General features: G+C 48.1%; 1 protein-coding gene across 1 annotated transcript in view; it reads right to left on the reverse strand.

Annotated features, from left to right (window-relative positions):
- The window catches only part of FAM149A (family with sequence similarity 149 member A), a 172,796-nt gene extending 163,401 nt beyond the window's left edge, over positions 1-9,395 (reverse strand). The window contains exon 1 of the mRNA XM_030191479.1: positions 8,887-9,395. Within this exon, the coding sequence (XP_030047339.1) occupies positions 8,887-9,395 (509 nt within the window). The remainder of the gene's footprint in view (positions 1-8,886) is intronic.
- Positions 9,396-9,921: the final 526 nt, after the last annotated feature.

A 9,921-nucleotide genomic window follows, 5' to 3' on the forward strand; every position in this document is an offset into this window, starting at 1 on the left:
AATGCTGCTCTCATTTTGTAGGATTTTTCAATGTTACTTCAGGCACTTCCTGCTTCGTGTGTAATCCTCACTTGCAATGCATTGTTTGTAATGCAGTCACATGTGCTTAGTGTGTGATTTTTGCCACTAGGGGTCATTCCTTTGCAAGCTACCTCTTACTCCCTTCTCTGCCAAGCCTGTCTTTTATCTGCCTTCCTGATTGTCTTTGCAATCTTTGCCTTGGTAGGTCAGCCCCTGGCAGATACACGAGATTCCATCACTCTAATCAAAGGCTGCCCTCTGAGACCTTAAGTGACCTTCACTATAACCTGGTCTCAGGCTCTGCTAGTCCCTGTCTTTGCACTCTGGCCTTCTAGCTCCTTCTTCTTGCCCCTCCATAGCTCTACAGGGCAGAGACACTCCACCTTGTCCCCAAGCAGGTGGCTCTTCAGAACCTCTCCTCCTGGAAAGCAGGCTCCCATTCTAATGCACATAGGGGGTCTTTTACTAAGACGCGCTCATGTTTTTAGTGCGTGCTAAACATTAGAGACGCCCATAGGAATGCATTGGCGCCTCTAACATTTAGCGAGCGCCCAATTTTAGTGTGCGCTAAAAATGTGAGCGCACCTTAGTAAAAGGGAGTCATGATGCCCTCAATATCCTACCCTTTCAAGCATCTTCTTGTTGCGACTCACCTTTTGCAACAAATCAAGACATACCCACCAGGCAGTAACAATGAATATCTAAGACAAGACTCTTACCATGGGGCAGTATGACGTCTGATTCACCTCTACATACTGTAAGTAAATTACTTATGTTTATCATAGAGACTGTAAGCTCTTTGAGCAGGGACTGTCTTTTATGTATGGTGTACAGCGCTAGCGCTATAGAAATGATAAGTAGTAGTAGTAAATAGTTGCAATGAAAAAAAAAACAACACAGGAGTTGCTTTTGGATATTGGGTTAGTGCTAAAGGTTAATGGTTCTGGATATTAAAGTAGACAAATATTTTAAGAGGCCAGAAATATAAACAGCACTCATTTGCCACAATTCTCTCTCATCAAACTCTCATCACTATTAATCTGTGCTCATTTTTTATATTTAAAAAAAATATTACAAAGGCTTAAAGGATAGTTGAAGTTTGGCCAAGAGAAGAGAAATGAAGCCTTATTGAATTTTTTATGTCCTGATCTGTATTGATTTTTTAGATGTATGACTGAGACTTGCAGGCTTATTTTCGAAAGAGAAGGGCTCCCATTTTCTGACACAAATCGGAAAAAGGGCGTCCTTCTCTAAGGGTCGCCCAAATTGGCATAATCGAAAGCCTATTTTAGGCACCCTCAACTGCTTTCCATCGCGGGGATGACCAAAGTTCACAGGGCGTGTCGGCAGCATAACGAAGGCGGGACTGGGGCATGCTTAAGAGATGGGTGTCCTCGGCTGATAATGGAAAAAAGAAGGGCGTCCCTGACGAGCACTTGGCCAACTTTACTTGGTCTATTTTTTCTTGCGACCAAGCCTCAAAAAGGTGCCCAAACTGACCAGATGACCACCGGAGGGATTTGGGGATGACCTCCCCTTACTCCCCCAGTGGTCACCAACCCCCTCCCAGCCTCTATGCCAGCTTCAAATGTCATACCCAGTTCCATGACAGTAGTATGCAGGTCCCTGGAGCAGTTTTAGTGGGTGAAGTGCACTTCAGACAGGCGGACCCAGGCCCATCCCCCTACCTATTACACTTGTGGTGGTAAATGGGAGCCCTCCAACCCCCCCCCCCCAACCCACTGCACCCACATGTAGGTGCCCCCCTTCACCCTTATTGCTATGGTAGTGGTGTACAGTTGTGGGGAGTGGGTTTTTTTTTGGGGGGGGGTGGGGGGCTCAGCACACAAGGTAAGGGAGCTATGCACCTGGGAGCAATTTCTGAAGTCCACTGCAGTGGCCCTAGGGTGCCCGGGTTGGTGTCCTGGCATGTCAGGACACCAACCTTTCAGGAAATCTAGACTGCCCCAATTTGACTGCCCCTATTTGACTGACTGTACATTTGTCCTTTAGATTGTAAGCTCCTTGAGCAGGGACTGTCCTTCTATGTTAAATTGTACAGCGCTGCGTAACCCTAGTAGCGCTTTAGAAATGTCAAGTAGTAGTAGTAGTAGTAGTCAGGGGGATCAGTGCACTACAAATGCTGGCTCCTCTCACAACCAAATGGCTTGGATTTGATCGTTTCTGAGATGGGCGTCCTCGGTTTCCATTATCGCCGAAAACCGGGGTTGACCATCTCTAAGGTCGACCGTATTATTGAAATGAAAGATGGACGTCCATCTTGTTTTGATAATACGGGTTTCTCCTCCCGTTTACAGAGCCGTCCTGCGAAGACGGCCCCAATAAAACTTGGGTGCCCCGTTCGATTATGCCCCTGAATATCATTTAATTTTGGTGGTTTTGAATGTATCCCTGTTCTACCCAAAACATATCTGGGCTACAGCTCATTGAATCTCTGCCATGCTTCCTCTCTTGATGTGGCTGAGTGTGCAAACAGGAGCAGTTTCCAAGGGACAGGGCAATGCTATCTTACATCCTCAAAGAAAAAGGCTACAACCCCAAAATAATCTCCAAGGATATTGCCTCTTCCCTTAAAACACCCAAGGAAAACTTATTGCAGTACAAAAAAAAACTCCACAGAGTCCCCTCCTTGTAACATAGAAACATGACAGCAGATAAAGGCCATATGACCCATCCAGTCTGCCCATCCTCTGTAACCCCTAATTCTTCCTGTTCCTAAGTGATCCCACATGCTTATCCTATGCCTTTTTAAATTCTGGAACACTCCTCGACTCCACCACCTCCACCGGGAGGCCGTTCCACGCCTCCACCACCCTTTCTGTGAAATAATACTTCCTTAGGTTACTCCTAAGCCTATTCCCTCTTATCTTTGTCATATGCCCCCATCATTCCAGAGCTCTCCTCCATTTGAAAAAGGCTCTCTTCCTGTACATAAATGCCCTTGAGATATTTAAACGTCTCTATCATGTCTCCTCTCTCCCTCCTCTCTTCCAGCATATACATGTTGAGGTTCATAAGCCTGTCCCTATAATTTTTGCATTCAAGACCGCTTACTAATTTCGTAGCCGCCCTCTGGACCAACTCCATTCTGTTTATATCTTTCCATAGGTGCGGTCTCCAGAACTGCACACAGTACTCCAAATAAGGCCTCACCAGAGACTTATACAACGGCAGTATCACCTCCTTTTTCCTGCTGGTCATGCCTCTCTTTAGGCACCCAAGCATCCTTCTGGCTTTTGCCGTTGCTTTTTCTACCTGTTTGAAAGCTTTAAGGTCATCCGACACAATCACCCCCCAAGTCCCACTCTTCCTTCACACACTGAAGCACTACACCCCCTATACTGTACCGCTCCCTCGGATTTTTGTGACCCAAGTGCATGATCCTACATTTTTTGGCATTAAACCTTAGTTGCCAAATATTGGTCCATTCCTCTAGCTTCGCTAGGTCCTTCCTCGTGTCATTCACACCCTCCAGGGTGTCCACCCTGTTGCAGAGTTTAGTATCAACCGCAAAGAGACAAACCTTACCAGACAGCCCTTCCACAATATCGCTCACAAAGACGTTAAAAAGAGTCGGCCCTAGGACAGATCTCTGCGGTACTCCACTGACGACCTCCTTTTCTTCAGAGCAAGCTCCATTTACCACCACCCTCTCTCTCCTACCATTCAACCAATTTTTTACCCAATCAGTTACTCTAGGTCCCACACCAAGGGCACTCAATTTATTTATCAGTCGCTTGTGCGGAACCATGTCAAAGGCTTTGCTGAAATCCAATACCACCACATCAAGCGCCCCTCCCACATCCAACTGTTTGGTCACCCAGTCGAAGAAGACAGTCAGATTCGTCTGACACGACCTGTCACTAGTGAAGCCATGCTGCCTCGGGTCCCGCATTCCATGTAGTTCAAGAAATGTCACAATCCTCTTCTTTAGAAGCGTTTCCATTAGCTTACTCACCACCGAGGTCAGACTGACAGGTCTGTAATTCCCTACCTCCTCCTTACTTCCACTCTTGTGCAAAGGAACCACATCCGCCCTTCTCTAGTCCACCGGGACCACTCCAGTTTCTAAGGAAGCATTGAAGAGGTTCGTCAACGGAGCTGACAGAACTTCTCCGAGTTCCTTAAGCACCCTCGGGTGTATCCCATCAGGCCCCATCGCTCTGTCTACTTTTAGTTTGGCAAGCCCTCACGAACACTGTCCTCCGTAAATGGGTCTTGGTCTACCATACCTCCATCCCCTTTAGCCTTTGCTTTCTGCAGCCCTACCCCTTGTAGTGACATACAATCCAGAGCTGGAGAAAACGAGACAAATCATAAAAGACTTATAGCCACTGCCCAAGGAGGATGAATTATGTAAAGAGATATTCCCAGCTCCACCAATGCAGGCCTTTTGATAACCACCTAATTTGAAGAAAAATTAGTGAAAAACAAGCTCCCAAAAGAAGCTCAAAAAAAAAAAAGGGTTAGGCCACCTCCCTGCAATTATTCCAAAATACAAATTATGCCAACACATATCACAGGACCAATGGTGTAGCTAGGATTTAATGGGCCTCCTTGGGTGAAAAAATTGAGATAGGCCCCCCTATAACACCATCGCTTCCAAGGAGGATGCACATTCCCAAAGCTGACAATTAATAAATTAGGGGGGGGAAACATGCTTTTTTCTACCTTTGTTGTCTTGAGCATTTGTCCTCATGTTTCTCATCTGCTTTTCTGGTTTTTTAACTCTCTCCAGGGTCTCCTGTCCTTTTGACATTTCTTCTCTATGTCCACCATACATCTTTCTTATGTGTCTCTATCCATCCTGTCCAGTGTCTCCTCTCTGTTCCTGTTCCTATGCTCCCTCCAGAGCCAGCATTTATTTCATGTCCCTGTTTCTCCTTGTGGTTGGCATCTGTCCTCTCTTTCCCTTTCTCCTGCGTCCCCTTGTCCGCCCACCCACCTACCATCTGTGGTCTGGCATCTCTCTCTTTCTCTCTCTCTCCCTCTCCTTCCCTCCCTCCATTGGGACAGCATTTCTCCCCCAGTCTGGTTTTTTTTCTCTTCCCTCCATACCCCCAGTCCAGCATCTGCCCCCTCTCTTCCGTCTCCCCTTTTGCAGGTCTCTCTCTCAGTCACTCTCTCCCTCCACTCCCTCAGCTCCTCCACCTCCAGGTCCAGCATCTCCCTCTCTTCCCCTTCTCTTTTGCTCCCGATCTTTCCTGCTGTCTCTCTATATACCCTCTGCTCACCCCCCCCCCCCTCCATACTCAGTTCTGGAGTCTGTCTACCTGTGCCCCCCCTTCTCTCCTCCAAACACTACAGTGGGTTGTGGCAGAGGTGGCACTGAAAGCTGCTCTCTGTCCAGCGGGGCCTTTCCAGTGCTATGTCCCTCCCACAGAGAGGCGGGACATGGCGGAGGAAAGGCCACGCTGGACAAACAGCAGCTTTCAGAGCTGCCTCTGCTAAGACCTGCCACAGCGTTTGGAGGACCGGTGGTGGGAGGAGGGGAGGGTGAAGAGACAGGCGAACCCGGGCACAGGAGGGGGGAAAGGAGGGTGCAATTTCAGGCAGTCCCTACCATTGGGCAGCCCTGAGCATTTTGCCAGGCATTCTCAATGGTAGCTATACCCCTGCATAGGACCCCCACAGTTACTTACATGGGACAAATGTTCAACATTAAGGGATCCTATTTGTGCTCTTCCTGAAATGTTTTATAGCTTATTCAGTGCAAAACATGTGAAGAAGGATGTTATTGGGGAGATGGACTAAATGCTAAAGACAAGAATCAACTTGCACAAGTACCACATCAGACACCAAAAAAGAAACCAAGGTGGCACCTCTGTGGGCATGCATTTTTCAGGACTAGAGCACTGCATCAATGGCCTTATGATCAGAATACTAAGAGGAAATTTTAAAACAATACAAGACCCCAAAACCTTTGAAATTAAGATGATGAAATATTTTGACATCCACCAGACAGGAATTCAAACCTTTGTTAAGTTCTATCACATTATAAACCATCAAATTATACTACCTTGTCATAATCTGATCACCCATTCATCTCTCCCTGCCCCCCACCCCCCACACACATACACACTTTCCCGGTGAGACTGTCATTGGAATGCTTCAATCTTTCACCTATGGGGTAGATATTCAGTCACAGGCAATCGGCATTTTACTGACTGTCGACAGCTTTATGCCTTGATTTTCAATAGTCAGTCATGTGAGAGCGGTGAGAGTCTGCTAGGTACGGATAGGGAGAGGGATCTTGGAGTGATAGTATCTGAGGATCTGAAGGCGATGAAACAGTGTGACAAGGCGGTGGCCGTAGCTAGAAGGTTACTAGGCTGTATAGAGAGAGGTGTGACCAGCAGAAGAAAAGAGGTGTTGATGCCCCTGTACAAGTCGTTGGTGAGGCCCCACCTGGAGTATTGTGTTCAGTTTTGGAGGCCGTATCTTGCTAAGGATGTAAAAAGAATTGAAGCGGTGCAAAGAAAAGCTACGAGGATGGTATGGGATTTGCGTTACAAGACGTATGAGGAGAGACTTGCGGACCTGAACATGTATACCCTGGAGGAAAGGAGGAACAGGGGTGATATGATACAGACGTTCAAATATTTGAAAGGTATTAATCCGCAAACGAACCTTTTCCGGAGATGGGAAGGCGGTAGAACGAGAGGGCATGAAATGAGATTGAAGGGGGGCAGACTCAAGAAGAATGTCAGGAAGTATTTTTTCATGGAGAGGGTGGTGGATGCTTGGAATGCCCTCCCGCGGGAGGTGGTGGAGATGAAAACGGTAACGGAATTCAAACATGCGTGGGATAAACATAAAGGAATCCTGTGCAGAAGAAAGGGATCCTCAGGAGCTTAGCCTAGAATGAGTGGCAGAGCTGGTGGTTGGGAGGCGGGGCTAGTGTGGGCAGACATATACGGTCTGTGCTGGGGCTGGTGGTTGGGAGGCGGGACTAGTGCTGGGCAGACTTATACGGTCTGTGCGGGGGCTGGTGGTTGGGCGGTGGAGATAGTGCTGGGCAGACTTATACGGTCTGTGCCAGAGCCGGTGGTGGGTGGCAAGGATAGTGCTGGGCAGACTTATATGGTCTGTGCCAGAGCCGGTGGTGGGTGGCAGGGATAGTGCTGGGCAGACTTATACGGTCTGTGCCAGAGCTGGTGGTTGGGAGGCGGGGTTGGTGGTTGGGAGGCGGGGATAGGGCTGGCCAGACTTATACGGTCTGTGCACTGAAGAGGACAGTACAAATAAAAAAAAGTAGCACATATGAATTTATCTTCTTGGGCAGACTGGATGGACCGTGCAGGTCTTTTTCTGCCGTCATCTACTATGTTACTATGTATATATGTGTCAGCTCTGACACTGCTGTAGTGCTCGAAGTGTGGTATAACAAATCTACTGAAATAAATAATATCCGGGTGTACGTGGCTGGCTAAAACTTAAGTGCAATATTCACCATGTAACCAGCTAAGAAGTACTAAGTACTAAGCTGCAGTAAAAAGTGGCCTGCGCTAGTCTGGATACATGAAATTGGCGCACATTGGGTTATTTTTTTACCACGGCTGGGAAAAAAACTTATTTTTAATGGGGTAGTAAATGGCCATGCGCTAATATAAAAAGTACTGCACGGCTATTTACCACCTGAGCCCTTAACATCACCTATTTACTTGACAGAAAGAGCTCACGCGCTACTCGTGTGGTAAACAGGCAGCGTGCGCCAATGTGGCCGCTCTGCCGATTACTGACAGAAATTCTCCCTGCGGAAGAAAATTAAAAAATTATTTTCTACTGCGGAAACCGTGCGTGCCAACTTCAGAATTACCGCTGGGCGCCCGCACTACCTTGGCGGTAGTGTCGATTTGGCACTTGCTTCCTGCACATTAGTCCTACTGCGGCTTAGTAAAAGGGCCCCAAAGATAGGTCCACATAAAACACAGTCCTATTTATGCGGTTATCTTAGTCGGTTAAGTGCTGACTCTGCCCCTGGAACACCCATAAAATGCCGGTTTCAGCTTGGGCACTACCCAGTGTTTTCAGCAGCACCATCTGGTTAAGTGCCGCAAAATATGCCTGGTTAGCCCCAGACGAGTAATTTAAATGGTCAGGAGCCATTTCTGGCCATTTAAATTGCTTTGAATATCGACTTCTTTTTATTCTGACATTTGTCATCTTTTGCTCATTTCTGACTCAAAGAAACAGGTATTGCCTCCCAAAGCTAATACAAAAATGTATTATGTTTATTTTCTATTTATTACTTTGAAAGAACTGGAAAGCATTTTTTAATAAGCAAACTGTCTTTTAATCTGGCACTTATGTTCTCTTGTCATAATCTTCAGGATTACATCCAACATTCTGCTATAAACCCAAAATATGAGGGGCTATCTTTGCTTAAGTGATCACTATAAAAAGTAGTCTCATGTGGTATTTGCCTTATTAAAGGAGGACCTTGAATAAAAGGTGAGGTGTAATATTATGTGGAGTAAGAAAAAAAAATAAAATTTGAAGAATAAAAAGTTTTAGAACAAAAAATAAGGAAAATCATAGATCTATGATTTACTTTTGAAAACTTTGACTGACTTGCCCTAATGCCCTTATCACTTTGGGCCTTCTTTTTTAGTCTTAATATTTTTATTGATTTTGTAATAAAGAGAGAGCATTAATAACAACAATTCTACTACACTATGATATTTAAATTGGCTTAAAAAAAGACATATTGTATATTGTACTTTTTCACTTTGGGACTTCTAACCGAGTATATGAGCCAGGCAATTGGCTGATAGTAAAGCCATCTCCGGGACAAGACCAATTTCTGTTTGTTTTTAGATTTTGCAAGAGGCAGGCACTCACCCATGGCCGAGGCTCTCGTCCGAGCCGCTCTCGGGCAGCCACTCCTCGCCGATATCGGGCAGGGTGATGAACAAGGCTCTGCCGCCGGCTCCGCTCCAGTTCGGCCCGGGGGACTCGGGGGGCTGCAGCCGCGGCGATCGGCTAAGGCACAGGGCGGGTGCAGGAGACGGTGCTGATCTCCCTGTAGGAAGGAGACCGGGACGGGACGAGGGGATCGGGAAGGGGGTACCTGCGGGGGTCGGGGTTCTGGGAGATGCACAGAGTCCCCCGGGGCTGCTGGGGAGAGAGGAACCACCGCCGCCGCCTCCCGCGGAGGAGGAGATGGAGATCCGAGGCAGGGGGGAGAGGAGCGGGGATGGCGGCGGGGGAGGCACCAGTAGGGCTGTTTTGGTTGGGGAGGGGGCGGGTGGGAAGGTGCTGCTACTGCTGTTGTTTGCGGGCTGGGGGGGTGCCGAGGTCTTGAAGATCCTGGCGAAGATGGTTCCCAAGTCCAGCACGGCCACCTTCATGGCTGCAGGAGACTCAGGGGACTGGAACGGGCGCGGAGCGAGGCCCCATGAACCGCCCAGGGTTCCCGGGACTCAAAGGCAGCTCCGCGCGGGGAAGGGGTCACAGTGAATCGGGCACCAGAGGAGCGCCACGTCTCCTGTCACAGCATCCGCCGCCGGCCCCGCTGTGCACGAAAACAGTGCGAGAGTGGGAGAGGAAGGGCAGGTGAGCCCTGGGCTGGGGTCGAGAAGCTTTAGAATGAGAAGAGCGAGGGGGATAGATGGTGGCTCAGGGATCGACAGGGGAGGGAATGGAAGGTAGGTGAGCCCAGGGATAGGATCAGAGTGGAGGGCAGGGAGCTCTGGTTTCGGTTCGCCAAAATTCTCCAGCAAGCCGCCGCGGTAAAGGCTCTCGCTGCCTCCCGGTCACCGGGAAGACCTTGTGTCAGACACGCAATAGTAGAGGAGATTGTCTGCTTCTGCTTTTCAGTGGAGCACAAACTAAATCTGCAAACTGCAAAGCAAAGCGGCGCCACAGGGAGGGGGC

The sequence above is a fragment of the Microcaecilia unicolor genome, chromosome 2 (assembly GCF_901765095.1).
Source record: "Microcaecilia unicolor chromosome 2, aMicUni1.1, whole genome shotgun sequence".
In the NCBI taxonomy this organism is placed as follows: Eukaryota; Metazoa; Chordata; class Amphibia; order Gymnophiona; family Siphonopidae; genus Microcaecilia; species Microcaecilia unicolor.